At 53.7% G+C, this 23014-nt stretch overlaps 1 protein-coding gene across 2 annotated transcripts in view; it reads right to left on the bottom strand.

The window, feature by feature from the left end:
* The window catches only part of SCUBE1 (signal peptide, CUB domain and EGF like domain containing 1), a 133677-nt gene extending 121015 nt beyond the window's left edge, over window positions 1-12662 (bottom strand). For both annotated transcript variants that reach the window (XM_032882823.1, XM_032882824.1), the window contains exons 1-2: window positions 12474-12662; window positions 8679-8810 (exon numbers count right to left, since the gene is read on the bottom strand). In XM_032882823.1, the coding sequence (XP_032738714.1) occupies window positions 8679-8810; window positions 12474-12561 (220 nt within the window). In that variant the 5' untranslated portion in view covers window positions 12562-12662. The remainder of the gene's footprint in view (window positions 1-8678; window positions 8811-12473) is intronic.
* Window positions 12663-23014: the final 10352 nt, after the last annotated feature.

The raw sequence follows: 23014 nt of genomic DNA, 5'->3' as shown, positions 1-23014 counted from the left end.
ACAGTCCAGCCTGAGTCCATCTGCCACCCCCAGAGACTATGCCAGCATTAGGCACCATCATGGCAAGGAGGATGCTGAAGAAGGAGGTGCCCACCAGGGCATGGGGTCGTGGGGGGTCATGTGATCTAGCTCTGGCCCTGAACTCTACAGCCAGACTGCTAGGGCCCAAGAGGCCCACAGACCCCCCACCCCCCGCAGGTCACACCGGGCTTGCACCCAATTCTCCACAGACCTACGCCTAGCTCTACTCCCCCTGGCACAAGGGGCAGGAGGTCCAGACAGGAGGAGGGTGGTTCCAGGAGAAAGGAGTACATCCCGGAACCCTAGAAGGGAGTGGGGAGTGATTGATACCAGAGCTGTTATTAGCCAGGCCAGAGTCCAAGCTGGCTGGCTGGCTGCGCTCTTAAACTCTCTCCTCCCAGGACTGCAGCCCTGGCCCATCTGGAGGACCCCCTCGGAGCCCCTCCGAGGCCCCGTGACCTTGCCCGCACACACAAGCCCTCTGGCCCTCTTTGTCTCAAGGCCTTGGGGGAAGGCTGCCATCCCTTTCAGTAGCATCCCAAAGGCCGACAGGCCCATAGTTTATTTTCTTAGAAATAATGGTTTTTTCTGGTTAGCATTCCTCAGATGGAAAAACAAATACAGCCACTGTAATAAGAAGCGGCCAGGAGGAGGAGAGAGAGACCAGAGGAAGGGGCAGAGAGGGGCCTGCCGCCCGGGACAGAGGCTGGGGCTGCAGGGGTGGGGGCAGGGGAGAGACCCTCTAACCCTAGGAGAAATGGGGATTTAGAGGAAAAGGAAAACTCAGGCCCTGGTCTGCCTTCCATACACGCTCCCTCCTCCTCCCACCTCTGCTCAAATGCACCCCTACCAGGCAGGTGCCATTGTTCTGACCAGCTGGATCAGGAACCAGGCCTCTGGAAGGTTCAGTCACTTACTGGACTTACTGAGTCAGCTGAGCCCAAAAAAGCCCTCTGCATTCATCTGCAGATGGCTTCCCGGACCATCAGAGCTGGAAGGAACGTCTGCTTTCCTGACCAACGCCTCTCCGGGGAGCCTCTCCAGTTTCTTCTCTCCCAAGGCAGAGATCTGTGCTCTCTCTTCTTTGCCCCCAGTTTGGTCTGCATTCTCACGGCTGCACTTCCCACACTGGCTTATGTTCACGTCTTTCCCAGTCCCAGTCCTGACTCTCCCATGGACCAGCGAGGTCAGGAAAACATGTCTTGGCCTTGGCACCAAGTCTGGCACAGAGTAGGTGCTCAGTGAACATTCTCAATGCTAAGCTGAATCTAGCCCAGTGGAAGCATTTTACAGATGGGTACACTGAGGCTCGGGGAGGCGAACTTGCCTCCAATGCTTAAATACCAGTGGCATGACATTTTCATTTTTCCTTCTGAAAAGGAAGATTCCAAGCCCAATCTCTGCAACAGAACTGGGCCCCCTTGGAAGCAATGCCATCTAACTGCTAGCTGATGGCAACTTGGAATTTTAAGTCACATCTGACTTCTTCCTGCCTGCTGGTCTGCTGGAGGAGAGGGCTTTCATCTTCAGTGGGGCTCACACGTTAGCATGTATAATTGCACGTTTTAAGACTTGAAGAAGAATTTCCCCTCCTCTCTCCCACCCCCGCAGCCCACCTCCTACTGCCTTTCCTGGCCTCCCAAAAAGCAGATTTTTATCTGGAGTTTCAATAAAGTGTGCAATAATGATGAGGAAAGTGACTTAATAAGGTCGTAGAGGTTATTCCCTAAAAAGGCCAATTGGTTTCAAGTTTTGTGTGTGTGTGTGTGTGTGTGTGTGTGTTTTAAGTTTCTGATCTTAAACTAAACAGATCACTGGGTTTGTTATTAGGAGTTTTGTTAAAATGCTTAATACCATACCCTGTAATCTACCTGACTTCAGTGACTGACAAGGAGGCGGTGGGGATAGAAAATTCAGGAAGTGGCTATTTACATTCATTATATACATGCTAATTTTGTGATCTCTGATGCCCACAGGTTGTCATTTTTTCCCCTTTGCATAAAAAAAGGGGAAAATAATAATACATTTGATATTCTGTGGCCAAAACAAAAGGTTATTTCCCCCAAGAGTTTTAATTATAGCATTCTGGAAAAGGCCCGAGTTGGAACTTGCAAGTGGAATAAACGACTTGAGTAAATAAGTCCAAAAAATTAAGTACACATAGAAGGGGTGATGTGCATGGCTGGTTCAGACTAAACAGTGATTATCAAGAGGGTCTTAGTTATTTAAACAAGCCATTTGAGGGCTGTTTTCTCCTCGTTTGGGGCCTGGTCCTGATTATAAACGAGAGCTTTTAATTAAGATTAGTAAGACCCAATTCAAGCTATAATTTGGTCCTTTTCCTTAGCAAATGTCTATGAAAACAAAGCAATTAAGGTTAAATGAGTTGAAGCATTTAAAAGGGATGAAATGCCCCCTCCTCACCCCTGGCCTGCCCCCTCAGCCAAAGGAGCAAAAACAGGCCTGACTAATTCAGACCAGGAGGCCAGCATAAGAGTATGGTGAGCTGGGGGATACATAGGCTTAGCTTACTGAAAACAGGCAGGGAAATAGAATGTGCAAAGGTCCTGCGGTAGGAAGGAACTGGCAAGTTTGAGGAATCGAAAAATGAGTGATGCTGTGGTGTGGTCAGGGAGGGAAAGGCTGAGAATGACAGCAGCTCAAAGGCATTAGCTGAGTGCCAGGCTCAGCCTGAGGAATGTCCTCTCTCAGCTACATAGATGGGCGGTGTCCTTCCAGCCACTCGCATTCACAGAGCCTGGCTCAGATGAGCTGGTGGCAGCAAAGGGGCAATATGAATAAAGGAAATGGTCTCTGCAGTCTATTCTGACTCCAGAGCTAAGGAACGCTTCCCACTTTGTTCAGACAGGCTGCTGGGGGCCTGCACAATGGCCAGGACCTTAAGGGTGCCTAGGGTTGGGTCTAGGCCCTGCGGCTTCTCAGCGGGGTGACCTGGCCAGAGACTGACCTCCCTGGGTCCAAGTACCCCAACCTCACTCTGCCACTGGCCTACACCAGATGTCCTCATACTAACCCCTTCCCTTGTCAGGCCTCAGCTTCCTCACCTATAAAACCCCCCAGAAGCTGGAGGCTCTGCGAGACTTTTCCTGGTGTCCCTGGGATTTATAATGCTCACTCACTACCCACTGGTGCTTGCTCTGGACCCTGCCCTAAATGAAGTCACGTGGGTCATTGCAACCCAGTGTCACAGGCGCTCTGAAGGAGGGATGTTCACAGCTAACGTGGGCAGCATGGAAGACTTCCTGGAAGAAGTAACTGCTGAAACTCACCCTCCACCCTTTCGCTCAACAGATGCTTTCCAAATTCTGGGCCAGGCCCAGCACTGGCTTCCAGGGGATGGAGCAGAACATGTCACAGACACTGTCCTTGCAGAGCCCACATTGTGGGAGGAGACACAGGGAAACATAAGTGCAGAGACACATGGACACAAGCAGAGGGGTGTGTGGGACGGGGAGGGTGACAGAGAGCGCTGGTCATCTGTAGAGCGTGGGGGCTCCCTGGACGCCCCTTCCAGTCCCTTCTAACCATGCACGTCCATGAGTGTACCTGGAGTTACTTCAGGGTCTTTCAAGGCACATATCATCAAGAAAACACGGATTTTTCCTCAGCCTTGCCTGGAGCCTTTCGGAACCCTCTGAGGCACCTCAGCCTGGCGACGGCAAGCCCCCTGTGTGGAAGCCTGGTCATCGTCACACGTGCACTGGCCATGTGGCAAGATGGCCTTGAAACAGGGATGAGAAACTGTCCTTGGACTTGGGGAGGGGGACAGGCTGCCTAAGCTGCTGGCTTTGCTGAAGGGGTTTTCATCGCCAGCAGCAGCTTCGGGGTGAAGCAGTTAAGGGTATGAGAGGCCCAGCTGGCCCCTCTCAGGGGTTCCCCTAACCTGGGTCCATTTCCCGTGAAGAACTAGTGACCTTGTGGAAGCCATGCTCTCTGAGCACACTTTGTGGAGAATCTGTCCTCTGTGCTTATCACCGTGAAGGGCAAAGTCTGTCAGATGTGCAGGATCGGGTGCTCGCTCCCCCAAGACTCCAACCCCAGCCTCTGCACCGCCTCACACCGGCTCAGCACCTGGGATGAAAGGGCCTGGGGAGGGAAATGGGTTTCCTCTAAGGTGGAAATTGCCGCCTGGGGGGGGTACTGGGATCAATTACCAGTGTCTGCTCTGGCAGAACGGGGCAGCCTGTTTGCCAGCCCAGCAGTAGGTTTCGTGGAGCAAAGGAAGGCCTTCTCTCACTTGTAATTTTTATCGTGCGTTCTTGGTGAGTGGTCATTTGTGAATGGCCAACGTGTCTGTACAACTCTATGGGGATATGGACATACGCGTATGGTTTATCTGAATAGTCCATGAACCAGAACACCCCATTCCCATTTCCCAGCCATTTTAGATCCCGGCAACTGTTGGAAAAAGACAAAGTTTTACCCCTTTTCATATACTGAACAACATTATGACCAACATTATCGTGAGGCATCAACATCAACATGATGACAACGATCAATATCACCATTATTGCCACCATCACCATCACCACCATCATCACCACCATCACATCATCACCATCACCACCAACACCATCATCATCACTACCATCATCACCACCACCATCACCATCATCACCATCACCACCACCACCACCATCACCACCACTGTCACCACCACCATGACCACCATAATCACAGGAACAGCAGGTAAAGCTCACACAGTGAGTCCTAAGTACCAGGCTATGTTCAAATGCTTTATGCACATTATCCCACCTAATTCTCACACTATCTCTGTGAAGTAGATATTATTGTTACCTCTATTATATAGACAAATGGAGTTGAGTAACCTGTGCGGTCTACACGGGCAGGATGTGAACCCAAGACATCTGGGTTCAGAGTCCATGTTTTGATCACTGTGCCCAATGGCCTACTGACCATCTATCCCACTTCCCAGAGCAGAGAGCCACAGGCAGCAGTATGAGAACTGGGCCTACCAGACCTGGGTTCTGGTCCCAACCCAGACAAGATCCCTGCCTCCTCAGGCCTCCATTTTCCCCTCTGTAAACCAAGGAGGTGAATGAACATCTGGACGACCTCCAAGCTCCCTCAGGCTACCACTGCACGTGATCTGCCAGCCCCTCCAGATTTCAAAGCCTCCAGAAATCTCTGTGTGGTCCTCCTGGGGGAACTGGTGGGGGATCTGATGGCCCATGGGGGAACACTCCAGTGGGCTCCATTAATTCCGACTGATGCCTGTCCTTAGGGGTGAGAAAAACCTCAGTGCCAGTGGAACAGTGTCCACTCAGGTCCCCAGAAACCCTTACAGAAGGTATAGGGAGTGAGTGGCCAAATGGTGTCCTCTCAGTTCTTGATGACTAGTCTCCATAATTTTCTTTTTTAAAAGATTTTATTTTATACTTTATTTCAGAGGGGGAGAGAGAGAGAACACGAGTAGTGAGTGGGGCAGAGGGAGAAGCAGGCTCCCTGCTCAGCAGGAAGCCCAAGGTGGGGCTCGATCCCAGGACCCTGGGGTTATGACCTGACCCGTAAGCAGATGCTTAACGACTGAGGCTCCCCCCCCCACCCCCGGGCACCCCAGTCTTCATACTGTTAACAGGGTGACTCCACAGGTACCGACTTACCACCCATAGGACCCTGTTGATTAAGAATTTCTACGGATGTGTAATTTCAGCTCATGTGGCCTGACCCAGATCCAGAGCTCCTTGAGGAGAAGGGCCGGGTGGCACTGTCATTATCGCCCGAGGTGGGCTACACGGAACCATTTTCAAAGGTCTTCACCATTGAAGCCATCATTAAATGAGTCTGTTCACACCACCTCTCCCAGCCCACAGCCTCAGTGAGAGGTGTTGAGAACATAAGACAGAGAGGGTGACAGTGACAACAACGGCACTGTCAACTGTGTACTGAGCACATACTCTACCCTGAGTGCCTATCGCAAGCTGGTCACCGTGACGGGCAGGCCTGGGGTTCACTGCCGGCATTTCATTCCATCTTCAGGAAGGCTTACGGTGAGGGATATTTTTGGGCCATACAACCAAAGGAGAAACTGAGGCTCGGGAGGGCAAACGACCACCTAGACTTTCACGTTGGAGGTGTGGGCTGCAACCCAGATTCCTGCCCAGAGGCTGGGCCCATTCTTGTTTTCCTCTGCCATTAGACAGGGTGAAGAGGACATTGTGACGAGAGTGAGTCCTCCCATGGCCCCAGCACACCCCTTCCCTGCCGCCCGCACAGCCTCTCTGTGGGCAGTTTCTATCTATGTGGCTCCTCACCTCCCGGGAACTCCAGTCTGGGCAAAAGAGAGCCAGCTCAGACTAAACATTTTCTGCACACCCATGCTCATGCCAGGCTCTGCCCCCCAGAGCGGGGAAGATGAGGACAAGCCTGAAAGGTAGTCTGGGGGCTTACTGTGAGCCCAAGTTGGATAGCTGCTGTGTGGTGGGCTTCAACGCTGAGCCCATCACCAGCCCTCAAGTGGGCTCACCATTCAACGGGAGAAAAAGACACATAATTATATCCAAAGGCAGCAGTGCTCTGAGGGGGGCACGGGGTGGCGCAGTCAGTTAAGTGTCTGACTCTTGGTTTCAGCTCAGGTCATAATCTCGGGGTCATGAGATCGCTCCCCCGCCCCAATCTGGCTCTGTGCTCAGCATGGAGTCTGCTTGACATTCTCACTCCCTCTACTTCCCCCAAAGAAAGAAATAAATCTTAAAAAAAAAAAAAGTGCTATGATGGAGAAAAGCACTTAATGTGGCTGTGTGTGTGTGTGTGTGTGTTTATGTGTGTAGAAGCAGAGGTATCAAGGAAGGCTTCCCAGAGGAGGCAAATCTAAAGCCTGATTAGGAATTGGCCAGGACACAAAGGGTAGAAAAGGAGCTCCTGGTAAGGGGAAGACCTGTGCTGAGGCTCAGAAACATGGAGCGGCCTTCTGTGTGGGTGTGTGGCCAGGACACGAGGGCCATTTGGGGTTTCAGGAAGTGAGAGGCAGAAGCCAGAGCCAGACTAGCAAGACATGGAGGCCCCTGGCATTTCCAGAGGCACATTCACAAGCCTCCTCCTCTCTCATTCTTACCCTGAGCCAGCAAGTCTAACCCCCAGCCTGGGCTCAGGCAGAGTGAAGAGCTAAAGCTGGACTCTGGAGGACGTCAGAGAAAGAGGCAGAAGAAAAAGTGTGGGCCTCCAGGCCTGGGGACAGCAGGAAGGGACCCTAAGGAGCTGGACTGGAGGAGGAACAGGCTGGGTCAGTGGCTTAAACAAGCAGAGATAGAGGGCTGCCCTTGGCCCTCCCTTGCCAGAGCACTGGGCCTGGAGCAGGGAGCAGAGAGTCAGAAAAGGGTCATGTTAGAGCCTCACATGTACCACTTGGAACCTCCAGGCCTTGCCAGCAGGGGGGCCAGCCTGTGCCACCAGGCTCTTTGCTCATGACCTGGTCTATCTGACTCCAGCCGGGCCTCCTTCCAGAGGTCTGTGGGTATGCGCCAGCTCCCCACTCAGGCTTCTGGGCCCCAAGCAAGGCCAGAGATGTGGCCAAACCAGGCACAATGCAGACCATTGCCAACTGCCCAGCCCTCAGCCCTGAGAGACACCAGCAAGTGAGATGGATGAATCCTGTCAGCGTTCCAAGGAGGCATATCTGCATCTCCCACAAAGCTCCAACACCTGCAAAGCTTTAAAGAGAAGGAACAGGTCCCCGTCATACTCTCATGGGTCGCTTTCCTAATACGAATTTCGTGCTTTGCGAAAGTGAGTTGGCAGGGCGTGGGGAGAAGCAAACAAGAAGCTAGGGAGCCATGGAGGGGGAGTCCAGGGTCCTGGGGTTCAGTACTTGCCATGCCCTGTGGGACCTGGGGGATTGTTTCTCTTGGGGCCTCAGCTTTCCTCGTCTGCAAAGTGGGGACAGACAGGGAAGATTCGGAGCAACGATTCTCAGCCAGGTATGCATGCAGGACACGGAGAGAGCGGCTTCCAGCTCCCTGATGATGGGGTTCTCCAGAACAACATAGAATGGCCACACAGCCCCTCCCTGACAGATGCTCCCGTGAGTTCCATCCAGCCTGGCGCGGCCTGCTTTCAAGGACAGCCAAGGCTCCTCTCTCTCTGACTTTCAGCTTGCCAGGGAGGGAGTTTCCAGCACCAGATAGTCAAACCCAAATCCCAGGTGCAGGGAAGAAAGTCTGGACAGACAGACAGACATGGCACAGATGTATGTCTTCACCCAAGCTTTCGTACCTGAGCCAGCCCACGAAAGCTGTGGCTGGCTACTAAGCAGGTCCTTTGAGGAAGCTACAGCCACATGGGGTGGGTGGGTGGTTTCGAAGTTAAGGACCTGGGGGAGGGTTACCCCAGGCCTTTACCCCACACATATCCAGTCAGAGACAAGAAGGATGAACGTGCCAGTCAACACTTCATCTCATTTAAAATAAAACAAAAGTTTCAATTCCCGGGTGAGTCAAGTACCCCGTGACTCCAGATTCCTCCCTCCAGAGAAGCAGCTTAGCTTCCCAAGAAGCCCCCGGCTCCCTCCCATGGCCGAGTGAAGCCTGCACTGCTGGCACGCCATGGGCTGGGCATCGGCCACGTACGGTGGCCGTGGCAGCCCCGGGGTCCGGCCAGGAGGGCCAGTCTGGGCTCACCTTCACACTGCCTGCCTTCCCCTTTGTAGCCCGGCTTGCAGAGACATTTGTAGGACTTGGGTGTGTTCTGGCAGATGGCATCGATGTGGCAGTCATCTGTGCCCTCCGAGCACTCGTCCACGTCGACTGGCCCTGGGGTGGGGGGGGGAAACAACTGGTGAGATGTGGTCCGGTCGGAGGGGGTTGGACCGGCAGGCCATGGTGGCTGGGGGGCAGGGAGCTCCTTCTGCCCTCTACCTTCCATTGATCGCTGGGGTAATTAACAGTAATATCCATCACACGACAACCCGGCATGACGACTGGTAACTGGTAGCATTTTGGGGGCATCCAGACACAATGCCACCTGAATGTGGCCTCCCCTTTAATTTTCACAATGGTCCTATCAAGTCGATCCATTACTCCCACGGGAGAGATGACAAAACCGAGGCTTAGGAGCACCGCCAGGAAAGCCTCTCTGTGTGTCTTGCTCTCCCCACAAGCACCATCCCTCCTCCACTCTCCTTATTCTAGAATTCAGAGCCAGAAGGGCCTTGGAGGAATTTAAATCTATCCCCTTTAGGTTACAGTGGGGGTGGGGCGGGGGCGGGAAACCAAGGCTAGAATGGAGCCGGGAGCAGCGGCCAAGCCAGGAGGCCTAGGGTGGGTCATCTCACCCCTCTCAGCCCCAAGGCTGTGGAAATCGAGGATTCTTCACCCAGTTTCCAGGCCTCAGACTGCAGCGGCCAACCACAGAGCCACACCCTCAGCAGGGCTGACCCAGCTCACCCGTGGTTCTGACCTCGCCATCCTCTCTCCTCTCCACCTTAGACACCTAGGACCTGGCTCTCGGATCCCAAATTCCAGACTCAAGCTCAGTCTAGGTTTTGAGGGCTCCTGGCACTCCCCACCTCCCATCCTATCTCACACACTTACACCTTTGGTTTGGAATAGCTGTTGGCCAAAGTAGAGCAAGATAGATCCTGTGTTTCTGTCTATCTCTCTCTCACTCTGCCCATCTCTCTCTCGCTCTCTCCCACATACACACACATAGCACAGAGCTCAAACAGGGCAAAGGACCCTCGAGACACAGGATAGCACAGCCAGAAGAACTTTAGTTATAATCTGGGTTACAGATGAGAAAACTGAGGCCCAGAGAGGTCTGTTGTAGGTCAGTAGCTCATGAGGGGCAGAGACTAGAGCTCAGATCCAGAGCTTTCTATGGGCCTTGTTACTTCCAGCTAGCCACGAATAAAATACAGATGGATGACAGATAGAAGGGCCCAGAAGGGCAGCACAGGGAAACCTCAGCATCTACTCCAAAGGCAGTCACTCAAGGGCAAGGCTGGGGAAGTGCTGGAGAGACCTCCTCTCTTCCTGACCCCAGCCTTCCCCTGAACTGTCTGGTTCTCAAGACTGTCCAATCTGAATTACTCCCCTGGCTGGCATCGGGGTTCTAAATCTGTGGGGGGTCTCTCTAAAAGAACAAAGCTTCTCTCTAAGTCTCTAAGGGCTACAGCCTCCCCCAAAAGAAGAGAGGCATCAACAAGAAGCCTAAGAGCAAAAGTTTCCTACACAGGCATGCACACGCACGCACATACACATGCACGCACACACACAAACACAAGCACACACGCACGCACAGCAGGTGGTGCCACTTTTCAAGGAGGTCGTATCTGATCAGGTCAGCAGCCTGTCCTCTACAGCTGCCCCAAGGAAGGTGGAACAGGAGCCAGGAACGGGCCAGAGCCAGCCACCAAATGGTCAGGGACCAGTGGGAATGTCAGACCAGCAGAACATCTCCTTCTGGGGAAGTGACAACACAGGGACGCCCATGCAGGCTGAGCACGGTCTCCAGAGCAGGAAGCCAGAGGCCAGGGAGGGCCAGTCAGCATCCTTCCAGTTGGGAGGCCTGGGGCCACTTCTGAGATAGGACCAGCAGGGAAAATGGGCCACAGATGCACATCCCAAGGGTCAGTGCACAGAAATGAGGGGAGGGAAACTGCCTGGGGTTCTGGAGCCCCTTTTGCCCCATATCCCTAATCTCTGACCTAGGCAGGTAACCTCGTGGGAAGGATGGATGAAGGAAATGGATGAACCTTAGCCATGGGACCGGTGCGGGGTGGGGTGGGGGGACACCTCCCTACACATCTTCTAAACAAGTCTTTAGGTGGGAGCTGGGGAGAGGGAGAGGAGCCAAGGCCATTTGTTCCCTTGGTCTGACCTTGCTCCCTTCCCAGGGCTGGGGACTCCCTCCAGAGGGCAGCCCAGCCCTTCCTTGGCCTCCCACTGCTTGCTTTGACTGGTTTGTGTCACAGCACAAGGCTTTCAGGGGGTGGGACACACAGACAGACACAGAGGAGGGACAGAGAAGTAGAGAGAGGCACACGTGAAAATAGCCAAACAAGGGCAAAGGATCCTAAAGTCTAAGAGAGACACCCACAGACACGGTGGGGGCTGAGGGCCGCTGGGCCCAGCCTCCAGGGGCTCCAGCTTCGGGAAGAGTTTAAACGCCTGGCATCCTCAGGGAGCGACTCCCAGGAATAGATTTCTATGCCACCAAACACAGACTTTGGGGACCCCAGCATGGTAGCTGGGGGGAGGGGTGTCCAGAGAAAGCCAAGGACAGCAGAAGCAGGCAGGGTACCCCCCCACCCCTCAAGGAGAGAGGGAGGAAACTCCTCCGAAGCAAGCTGTGGGAGGAGACACTGCTTTCCGCTTTGTGGGAGCACCCCTGCCAGACAACCAAGAGAGTGGGAGGGGAGGGAGAGGGTGCTGGGGAGCTCCTGTGAAATCCTGCCCCCCTCCCCTGCGCTGCTAGCCTCTTCTGCCCTGCCCAAACCATGCCCCAAATGCTTGGGATCTGGGATGATCCCGTTTCTTCCTTCAGTGCCTCTTGCCGCCCTCTCCTGGGCCTCCTCCCCTCGGTCCCAAGCTTCGTCTCCCCTCCCTCTGGTTCCCATCCATCTCCTTTGCTCTGTGTCAGTCCCTCTGCCCCTCCAGTCCTGTCTGACTGTCTGTCTGCCCATCCCTTTCCAGCCATGTCCACTTCTGTCTTTCCCACCCGTCCGTCTTGCTCCCTCCCTATCCCCCACCCCCAGTCTTCTCTTCTCTTTCTCTGCTCCTCTCTCTCCCTTCCCATCCCTTAGTCCGTTCCTCACATCTCCCTTTATCTGTGTTTTTCCTTCCAGCTGCCCATTTGCCTCCTTCTCTCTCCCTTGGGTTTCCTCCTTCCCCTCCGGTCTTCTGTTCTCCTCCCTACTCTCCGTGTCTGTCTTTCTCCGGGATTCTTTCTGTGTCCTTTTGTGTGTTCCCTCCGTGCCTCTTTTTCCGTTCGTCCGTCCCTCGATCCACCGCCTCCCCCCATCCCCTTTCTCTCTAGGTCAGTCCTTTCCCTCGGCTCCCCTCCTCTCCGTCTCCCCTCTGGGCCTCCTTCCGCCCGCACGCCCCTCTTCCCTGGGGGAGCGCCCGTCGGGCTCCGGGGTCCCCACTCCCTCTCGCCTGCGTTCCGAGCGCCGGGGCTCCCCTCCACCGGCCGTCGCGCTTTCTTTCTTCCTCCCGCCCTCGCACTCCCTCTCCCGGGGGCCCCAGCCCGTCCCGCCCCTGCTGCGGCCCCGCCGGGTTCCCGGAGCCCCCCCGCCCCGGGCCGCCGGGCTTCGGGGAGGGGGCGCCCGGCGTCTGCCCCAGAAGTTACTTTGAGAAGAGGCGGGGCGGGGCGCGGGGCCGCGCGGGCTGCAGCCCCCTCGACGGCGCGGGGCGGGGGCCCACCCGGGACCCCGCCGCCGCCCCGCTCCCGCCGCCCGGCCGCTCGGGGCTTACCTGGGAGCCCGCTGCTCCCCGCCAGCCGCCCGCGCGCGCCCAGGGCGAGCAGCACGCACAAGTGCCAGCGCACGGCCGCGGCGCCCATGCTCGCTGCGAGCCTGGCCGTGCCGGCCGGGCGTGCGGGCGTGCGGGGCGCGGGGAACCCTGCGACCGGCCGCTCGGCGAGCGCTCCTGGCTGCTGGCTCCTCCGCCACCGCTCCGGCTCCCAGCCACCGAGCCGGCGCGGCTGACGAGCTGACAGCCGTGCGCTCATTGGCCCGCGGCTGCCGGGGGGCGGGGCTCTGCGCGCGGTCGGCCAATGGGCGCCGGCCGCCGGGCCGCGGGGGGTGGGGCGGGCGCGGGCTTCGGGGGCGCCCCCTCCCCTCGGAGCTGGCGGCAGGTTGTGGGGTGGGGGCCGGGACCCGCTCCGGTGGCCGCGGGGTGCACAGTCTCCGCCGGGCTCGGGCTCGCTCGGAGGCTGCTCCCTTCCCCGGCCCCTACCCCCACCCCGCCGTGTCGAAGTCGTCGAGGGTGACCAACCCCTCCGGGGGCAGCACTCCCACCTCCCCAGCACGCACACTCTAGGGAGAGGAGGGGGCCTGCCCAGCTGCCCTTAGAGGTCGAGAAAGGCCCAGAGACATCCATTTGTAGTGGAAGAAATGGGAATGCTGAAAGCAGAGTTGTGCGCTCACCCGCGGGGTGGTTTATTGAGAACCTACTGTGTGCCCAGCGGGGGCCCTGCAATGGTGAATGAGCCAGAAGGGAAGAAATCATGAGGTTCGATTAAAAATCGACTTTCAAAACAAACTTTTTACCACTGCCCAAAGGACAATGGCTTGTCATAGGACAGCCGCAGGATCCGCGTCCAGAAAGTTCCCTGACGGCGGACAATGTCACTTTGCAGGCAGTCCCGTCCCATGGTGCACCCCATCTGCGGGCTGACCCCCTAGCCAGCCAAGTTGGATGCTCTGAGTATTCAGGGCCAGGAGGCCTCTGCAATGACAGCCCCAGGCAGGAGACAGGCTGGGGGCTGGAGGAACATCACCGTCCTTCCACCCAAACACTGCTTTGGCCTGCTCTGGGATCTACACCTGACACTTGCCGTCCTTTGGGCCTGAACCCAGACCCCCCGCCCAGGAGGCACAGCTGGAAATAAATGGCCCCTCTCAGCCCCAGGCAGGACGCTTTAAGGGAAGAAAGTTCAGCAAACCCCAAGGCCCATCTCCTTGACAACGACCAATAAGAGCTTTTTTCTTCTCCTGCTCTCCAGGCCCGACTCAAAGACAAGACTTTCCTCTTTTTGTCCACTCTGCCCGCCTGGGTCTGCGCCTAGCTTTCCTTTCCGTACCAGCTCCCTTCCCTGCCCCCAACACACACACACCCCCCTCCCAACACACATCCTCAGGCATACAGACACATGTTCTCTCTCTCTCTCTCTCTCTCTCTCACACACACACACACACACACACGCATGCATGGACACACACTCAAGGCCTTCTGTAGACAATCACTGCTGTTCTGGAAAGTTAAATCTGCATCCAGACACCCTTACTCCCAACCTGACTTCCTATCACAAATAGCTCAAGGCACTGGCCTGGTGGCTGAGGCAAAGGGTCCCCAACATGGGGGGACAGGAAAGGGTCAGCTATGGCTGTCCAGGATGGGAGGGAGGTGCTTCTCTCTGCCTCCTCTAAGACTTTCCCTCTGCATGGTCAGTCCTAACTGGTGGTTTAATTTGGGAAGACTCCCTTATCTTTATAGGCTTTATTTTGTCCTCCTCCCAAATGTGTGGTTTTGGGTTTTGAGGGGGAGAAAGCACTCTTAGAAACACACATTGTCTTGTGCATCAGTGACAAGGGCAAGCAATGTGAGTTTGACGAGGTAGGTTCTTTTTGGGAACTTTAACTGACCATAAACAATGCCTTTTGAATGCCTGTTCCTTGGCCAGATGTCTTCCAAGCTTGACAGCAGCAGGCTCTGCCCCCTAGATCAAGGAGGGAACGGATGCACAATCTTTTCAGATTGTGACCCCCACAATCTGAGGGCAGCTCTCACCCATCCCAAGTTCTTGTCTCCAGCCTGCATCCTGCAAGGTGAGAAGATGGACAAAAGGTGATACCTTCTAGGAGATTGCGGTCTATGCAGAGGAGCCCCGGAGCAGGGATGGGGATGGAGAAGATACTCACGTGTAAGTCCCCACAAACCCATTAAAGACAGCGACAGAGAGACAGGTGCTTACTTCTGCTCCTGGGGTGGTTTGGGAGGCATCCTAGACCCTAGAGTTGGCTACAAAGTATGAGAAGATTTTCCCGGTGGTCAAGAGAATGTGCCAAGGTCCACTGAAGAAGGCGGGGACCTAGAAGTGAGTGTTCTCGAAGTACCTTGCCAACTGTAAAGCCCTGTGCCTGAGTGGTAGTGACATGGGGGAAAGATGGCAGCATCTGTGAGTTGGACCTGGCTGGTGGGCTGAGAACACTTATGCCTGGACTCCCGCTAGGGGCATCTCAGAGCCTCTGGAAACTGAACTAGGAGAAGAGAGACCCAGGGATGAACCTGACAGTCACTTTGGGAGGGAACACTCCATAGCTCCCTGTCACTTTCCAAGCAAACCCTCAATGCTCCCTGCAGCTAACAAGGCACTGGCAGCCGTCCCAGCCTCGTAAAACCACAAGGGAGGAGGGCACCGCACACATCCTGCTCTTGCACCCCTGAACCTTTGCCTCTGCCGGGAGCCCTTCATGTTCTTCTCCACAAAGCTCACCCCTTCTCTGCACACGCCCTCATCCTGTCCCCTTGCCAGGCATAGGGCCTCCCCTGGGCTCCCACACACCTGGGGGCTGCCCTCTCAGAGTCGGACTCACCTTGGGTATCCCGTTTGCCTCTTCCCAAACTGGGGGTTTCTGAAGGCGGGGCTCACACCCCATCTGCATCTGGGGCCATATCGCCTAACCCCCCACCACCCAGGGCCTAAGAAATGATTGTTGAACGAATGAACAAAGAAACAAGACAGATATAACTTAACCAAGAATTCGCATCGCTCCAGGGAGGGGTTAAAGATTCTTTGGCTACATGATGGGGTTTGGGGGAGTGAATCCAGCTGCCCATGTCCTCCCTGCCATCCCCATCCTCTCTGTCCTGTGGGGAAGCTGGGCAGGCTGGCTCGACCGCTGTCCTCTGGGGCCTTTGGCTCCCCCTGGTGACACCTCGTAGAAGTCCCAGGAAGAAAGAAGGCAGAGGAGGCTTCCTTCCAGCACACACACAGCCTCTGCCCCCTGGGGTGTTCCCGCTGACCCCAGTCCTCACAGAAGGAATACCTTACTTTAAAAAGAAAATTTCCTCAAGAAGAAGTCTCTTGATTAATAACAGTTGTGAAAGCTCTTTAAGAAAATAATGTTCTCTGCAAGCATAAAATGTCATTCCAAGATGTTAGAGGCTTTGTTGTCCTTTCTTATTAAAAATGGGGTTTCATGGGGCACCTGGGTGGCTCAGTGGGTTAAGCCTCTGCCTTCGGCTCAGGTCATGATCCCAGGGTCCTGGGGTGGAGTCCCACATTGGGTTCTCTTCTCAGCGGGGAGCCTGCTTCCCTTCCCCTCTCTCTCTACCAGCTTCTCTGCCTACTCGTGATCTCTATCTGTCAAATAAATAAATAAAATCTTTTTTAAAAAATGGGGTTGCATAATAATCCTCCTTCATGTTGCACACTTTTTTTTTTAATAAAGGGAAAGGGGGGGAGGGGCAGCAGGAGAGGGAGAGAGAGAATCTTAAGCAGGCTCCATGCCCAGCACGGAGCCTGATGCAGGGCTTGATCTCACCACCCTGAGATCATGACCTGAGCTGAAATCAAGAGTCGAAAGCTTCACTGACTGAACCGCCCAGGCGCCCCCATGTCACACACTTCTTTAGAGCTTCGAGGGGAATCTCCTTGGCAATCCTCCCATGACCGTGGGCCCCACAAGTTGGGTTTCTTGTAACAGCCCCATATCCATGGGGCCGATTTTAAGTACCACCCAATTTTAAGCTCTCTCATCTTTCTAACGGGAGCAAAAGAATTTTTCCCCGTGTAGGAGAGCGGGACCTCACTTTTGGGAAGGGCTTGAGTAGAAGTGGAAAGCGAGGGGTCATAGGACTCACCTGCACACCCACATCCCATGCCAGTGAATCGTAGAGGTGGCCCAGCCCACACTCCTCATTTTACAGATGGGGAAACTGAGGCCCAGCCTCACAGATCTGCCACTCCCTCAAGCACCTCTGCCTGAGTCACGTCCCAGGTCATGTCCCCTCAGGTCCCGCTGCCTCTGGAGTGGCACCTCAGGATTCTCTCCTCACCACCCCATCAAGTTCTGTCAGCGCTGTACTCATGACCTCTCCTCTCCGTCCCTTCAGCCCCTGGCTTTGTTGAGACAACACCAGCTCTCACCGGAATGACTCCACAGAGGCTCAGACTCATCGCTTCAGGCTCGCTGGAGTCAGCTTTCCGAAGGCCGACCTAACCTCTCCACTCCTTGCTGCCTACAGGACAGAGTTCACCCAAGACCCGGGAGGTGGGGCCCCGTAGACCTGTTCCTCCTCAACCCTCTGCTGGTAGACGTCCATACTTCCTCTCCACTCCATGCTCCCTCTCCACAGCCTGCTCCCTTCCCTCTTCTCCCAATGCCCTTCCCACCCATGTGTTTGGCAGACCCAGACCCATGGCTTGGCTCAGATGCCCTGCCGTTGGAGCTTCCCTATCTGGCTCAGGGCTTTGGGGAGGGAATCCAGCTGCCCGCTTTCTCCTGGCCATCTCCATCCTCTGTGCCCCATAGGGAAGCTGGCCTGGCCAGTCAGACCACTGTCCTCAGGGGCTCAGTGTGGGTGATCTGGGGCCCTTTGGCCCTCCATGATCCCCCACCATGGGTACCGGTTCAGCTTTGAAACCTGGAGCGGATTGGTTAATAGGTTTGTCTTCTCTTTAGGTCAAGGTGAGCAGGTTAGTTAGACTTCCTGGTCATGCACTACGCTTTCCAGACCCCAAGGCCCAGTAGTGAACCGGTGACCCAGGGTGGGCCAATCCTTATATCCCACACCCCCAGGCACATAACTGGTCTGGGCAAGGATTTGTGACTAAGCCAAGCCAATCAGATGACTTCCCTGGGAGTCTCTAAATGGGCTGGGGGCATGACTACTTCCTATGGGGGCATGGAAAAAGGGTGGGGCTGATTCCCTGTCCAGGGTGACTGTAGATCTGCCACAGTCTAGACAACTGGACTGAGAGAATAGACCCACCAGTCAGAGAAGCAGAGGGGAGAGATGAGGAGGGAAAGGGAAGAGACAGGGAGCAGAGGAGAAGGGAGGGGAAAGGAGGGACCTGAGTGTTGAAGCCCTGGTTGAGCCATTCCTTTGCTCTTAAGACAATTGTTTCTGTCTCTTGAAGTCAAAAGGGTCCTGCTTAAATGCATGGGGTTGGGGAGTGTCTCCAAGAACTGACACCATTGACGAATGACACATCCAGGCCTTGTCCTGAACACTTGACTTACCTACATTAATTCATGTAATTCCTCATCAGAGGAGGTAGGTGCTATTATCCTCATTTATAGATGTGGAGTGTAGCCCAGAGAAGTTCAGTGACTTGCCCAAGGCCACACAGGAATAAATGAATGAATGAATGGGAAATGTTGCCCTTGGTCACCCAAGGAGAGGAGACTGTGGGCTCCTGATTCCCTGTCTGGGGTCCCTTGACCCTCCCTCTGACCTGTTGTTGTAGATGATCTGCAGTGGAGTAGAGGGAAAGAGCAGAGGGTTGGCGGATCAGGACCCGAATCCATGCACTGTCACTAACTTGCTGTGTGACCTTGGGCAAGCCGCAGAAGCTCTCCATGACTCAGGATCCTCGTTGGTAAAACCAGGAATGCTTGAGGATCTCCTAAGATCATGCTTGTAAAGTCCCGGGTACAGAGTCAGCATTGAACGCACAGTGGCCCGGTGGTCCAGTCATCCAAAGGATGTTTATTGATCACCTGCTTTGTATCGGACACTGTTACAGATCTTGGGGATACAGCAGCGAGCGGGCCAGGCTGGATTCCTGCCCTCATGGAGCTCAGGGTCCATTTGAGGGAGGCGGACAATAAGAAACGAGAAGTAAGAGAAGCCCAAGATAGAGACGAGCGCTCTGCGGAGGGCTGAGGCTGGGTGGTGGGATATACTGATGGTGGGGTGGGGCCCTGTAGGTGGGGGGCAGTCAGCAGAGCTCTTTCCCAGGAGCTGATACTTGTACCAGGATCCAGATCTCAAAAGCAGCCTCCATGCCAAGGTGAGAAATCTGTCGCAGACAGTCACAGAGTGGACTTGACCTTAAATTATCTAAGAATCCCCCCCCTTTTTTTTAAACTACAGTGGACCCTGTGCTGCATCCCCCACTAGGATGACCCGTGCTGCCAACAGTATTTAAACAGCACTGTGGGAGAGGTGTGGCCTTGGGTGGGCTTCAAACGAGGGCACGAGTGTGTTCTCACCCCATGCCCGGCAAATGCTCATTTGTGCAAGAACATCTTTTGTGTAAAAGTTGCACTTTTTCCATATTAAAAGTTCTATCTGCTCAACACAAGAAAGACCCAGAGAGGATGACAATGAACCTTTTCTTAGATTCCTTCCAGTTTTTTTTCTGTGAGCATATACATTTAAAAAATAAAATTAAGATCACATTAAACACAGCATATTTTTCCGACCTCTGTGTTTATTTGTTTTAAATCTGTCGTCAAATTATTTTTATATAGGCATGCTTTACATAAAAGAAAATGCACCAGTTTAACTGCATGGTTTGTTGAGTTAAAAAAATTTTTTGTAGTAGGGGCTCCCGGGTGGCTCAGTGGGTTAAAGCCTCTGCCTTTGGCTCAGGTCATGATCCCAGGGTCCTGGGATCGAGCCCCACATCAGGCTCTCTGCTCAGCGGGGACCCTACTTCCCTGCCTCTCTGCCTACTTGTGATCTCTGTCTGTCAAATAAATAAATAAAAATTTTAAAGTAAAAAAAATGTGTAGTAAAATATACGTAACAAAATTTACCATTTCAACCATTTTTAAGCGTACAGTTCAGTGGCAGGAAGTACCTTTATGTTCTTGTGTCACCCTCCCCACCACCCATCTCCAGAACTTTTTCATCCTCCCAAACCCTGTCCCCATTAAACACTAACTCCCCACTCAATGATTTTGGTGCCTCATATAAATGGAATCATACAATGTTGGTCCTTTAGGTCTGGCTTGTTTTACTTGGTATAATTTTTCAAGATTCATCCGTGTTGTATTATCATCAGAATTTTACTCCTTTTCGAGACCAAAATGACATTTTTTTTTTCCCACATGGAGAGCATATTTTCTTTATCTGCTCACCTGTGGATGGGCATTTAGGATGTTTCCATCTTTGGCTACTGTGAATGACTCTGCTACGAACAAGGGTGTGCAAATATTGGCTTGAGTCCCTGTTTTCAATCCTTTTGGGGGATATGTAGCTAAAAGTGGGATTGCCGGATCACACGGGAATTCTATGTTTAATTTTTGAGAAACTGCCCTGATGTTCCGCAGACGCTGCCCATTCAGCGAGTTTTGATGGATATGCACACCTGTGTAATTTCCACCACAATCAAAATAAAGAACACTTACCACACTCCCCAAATCTCTGCTTGCCCTTCCCATCAGTTGCCCTGACCCCCTGGCTTGGGCAACCATGGGTCTGATGTCTTGGACTATGGATTCGAGTCACCTATTCTAGAACTTTGTAAAAAATGACATCATGCCCGGTGAGCTACTCTTCTCATCTGACTTCTTTTCTGCAGCACGCTTTTCGGGTTTCATTCCACATCAACAGCTTTACCACCGCTTTCTCTCATTTCATTCAGAACCATAAGCATTAAATCTTATTTTCAAATGAAATTTTACAAACTGTCTATATAGTACTCCATTGCAAGGATGCACCATAACCAGTCTAAGCTGATGCTAATTATTTCCTGTTATAAACAACACCGAGTGGAGCATCCTTGTGCCTAAATCTTTGCCTGTGTCTCTGATCTTGGCTTCGAGATAAACCTGGAGGTAGAATAACTGGGAGGAAGAGAACCAATGGCTTTTGTCTCCTTGCATTGCTTGCCAAATTGCTTCCCAGAAAGGTGTTACCACGACAGGTCAATGTCACCTCCTTAGTGTTCCTTGAACCTGTGGACCCATAGCCTCAATGTCCTCTGTCCTTTGGGGTCACTCCCTGGCACTCTCCCCTGGGCTGCTGCCCAAGGTGCTACCTGCCTGAGTTGCAAGCCACCCTAAAAAACCGAAGACCATATGGTCCTCTAAGGAGGCTGAACCATTGGGAAGCTAGGCAAGGGCCTCGCGGCGGCAGATGCAGCAGAAGCCTTGATACTCAGTCCAGAGCAAGGACCCCGTGAATGAATTAGGGGTCACTAGTCCCTTTCCCTGCCTTCTGATGCCAGTGCCCAGCAGTGGTCCAGCAGAGGAGGCACAGATAATGTAGGTGTGGCTCTGGAATCCCCTCAAACCTGTTGTTTAGGCTGATTCGTGGCTGCGGAGTTACACAATCAGGAGGCACTGGTGCTGGTCAGCGACATCCCAGGGTGGGTCTCCTAGTGTCCAAAAGGAAGTCAAGGGCTCTCGGGCCAGAGACCCACTGTTTTCCCATCCTTGGGGCCCTTGCCCTGGGTGGCTATTTAATGGCAGGTGCTAGCCCTTCTCGGGTCCCAGGCCTGGTCTAGTTCAACTCAAAAATGTCCCTAACACAAAAGAGGAGGGGCTTGTGTGACCATGATAAAAGTCTCCCACAGCCGCCCACGCTGGGCTGCAGACTGAAGGGGCTCCTGGTGTACAATGAGCCTTTATGGCATTCTTGCCTGCAAGCCTTATCTCTCAGGAATGTTGGGGGAGTGAAGAAAACTGGCCTGAGAGGGCTTGACCAGGGGACCTGGGCTCTCCGGCTCTGCCCCCAAGGTCAGCTGAGCTCTTTGGTAACTAGTCTCACAGGGCAGGTCATGCTGATCGTGACAATGGGCATTTGTGCGGGACTTTCCAGCTTACCAGACTCACTCACACCCATCATCTTGTTTGATCCTCATAGTCAAAGGCTGACATTAGGCGTTTCATAGCCTCCATTTTGCAGATGGAGAAATCGAGTCCAGGAAAATTAAGTACCCCTCTCACCACCCCACACCCCCTGGGCTGTGCTGGTTCCACCTAAATTGTTAGAAAAAAGAGGTCCTCAGTTATGCTAGTGCCCAAGAGAGATGGAGGAAGTTGCCTTCCATTTGGAAAGAAAGGATGCCTGATGCTAAGAACACAGGAAGAGACGTGGTCCCTGCTCATGGTGAGCTCAGGCTGGAGAGGGAGACTCTGGCACATGAATTTGGCAGGAAGCAGGCAAAACTCCAGCCAGAGGGTCCTGTTTCCCCAAATCCACCCTTGTTTCTTTTTGCTACACTGCAGGTCTCCTGCAACGGGCACATGAACTGGTTTTAGACCCCGGGCGGACACAAGTACATATACGTAACTCGCTGTGTGCCCTCAAGGAAATGCCTTAGCCTCTCTGAACTTCAGCTTTGCTGTATGTGAAATAAGAATGAAAAGCTCTCATCACAGGGGCTCAGGGAGGGAGAGACCAGGTGACACATATAAAGTCCCTGGCATGGTCATTGGCATACAGATGGCACTCAATAATTACTGATCTAAATTTTAGATAAGCTAGAGTGCCAAGGAACAGATGTAAAGAACAATGGTGGGGGGGGGGGTGCCAGCCTGGGTGAGATGAGGAGCACGGCTTGCCGGCGAGGAGCACAATTGCAAGTGACAGAATGTGAGTCTTGGTAATTTCAAGTACACGAGACCTGATGCAAGGAGGTGGGTATCTTTGGGGCGGGGGTGGAAAGGACAACCTAAAACAGAGGCTTCAGAAAGAACAGGACAAGGCAGATTCAGAGTTCAGGCAGCAGGAACAAGGGCCACGCTCTCCGGGCCCAGGATGAATCGGCTTCAAAGATCTCTGTCCTCGAGCCAAGATTCAAGTTCCCAGGAGGGAGTCTCGTGGGTCAAGCCAGGGTCCCGTACCCATCTTGGCCAGGGTGGATTGGATGCCTTGCCTGACGAACCCACCAGAATGCAGGCTAGAGGAGGCTGGGGAGTTTCCAAAGGAGATGCCAGAGCCAGAAGGAGCACAGTAGATATCCGCTCGAGGAGAGGAGTAAGAAGAAAAAAACAAAACAAAACAAAACTCTGCTGAGAACCTGCTCTGTGCCTCCTGGAGGGCTTTTGGGAGGAAGCGGCACTGACACTAGACCTTGAAGTGTAGGGAGAATGCCATTCCCTAAGGGTGCTGGGGAGAGGAAAAAGGATGCTGTCCTCAGTCACCATCCTCAGGAAGGACTTAGTGAAGGATGTCACCTCCCTGGAGCCTAAGAGACAGTGGCATTTTTGGCAGTCCCTCTCCTGCTTTAACTTCCTTTTTGGGTTTTTGGTACTGGATAATCAATCCACAGAGCTTGGGGAGAAGAAAGTCACAGCATCCAACCACTACCATGAAACCATTGTGCTTTT

The sequence above is a fragment of the Lontra canadensis genome, unplaced genomic scaffold (genome assembly GCF_010015895.1).
Source record: "Lontra canadensis isolate GAN:19392208 unplaced genomic scaffold, GSC_riverotter_1.0 scaffold84, whole genome shotgun sequence".
Classification (NCBI taxonomy): Eukaryota; Metazoa; Chordata; class Mammalia; order Carnivora; family Mustelidae; genus Lontra; species Lontra canadensis.
This window is presented reverse-complemented; position numbering and strand designations above follow the sequence as displayed.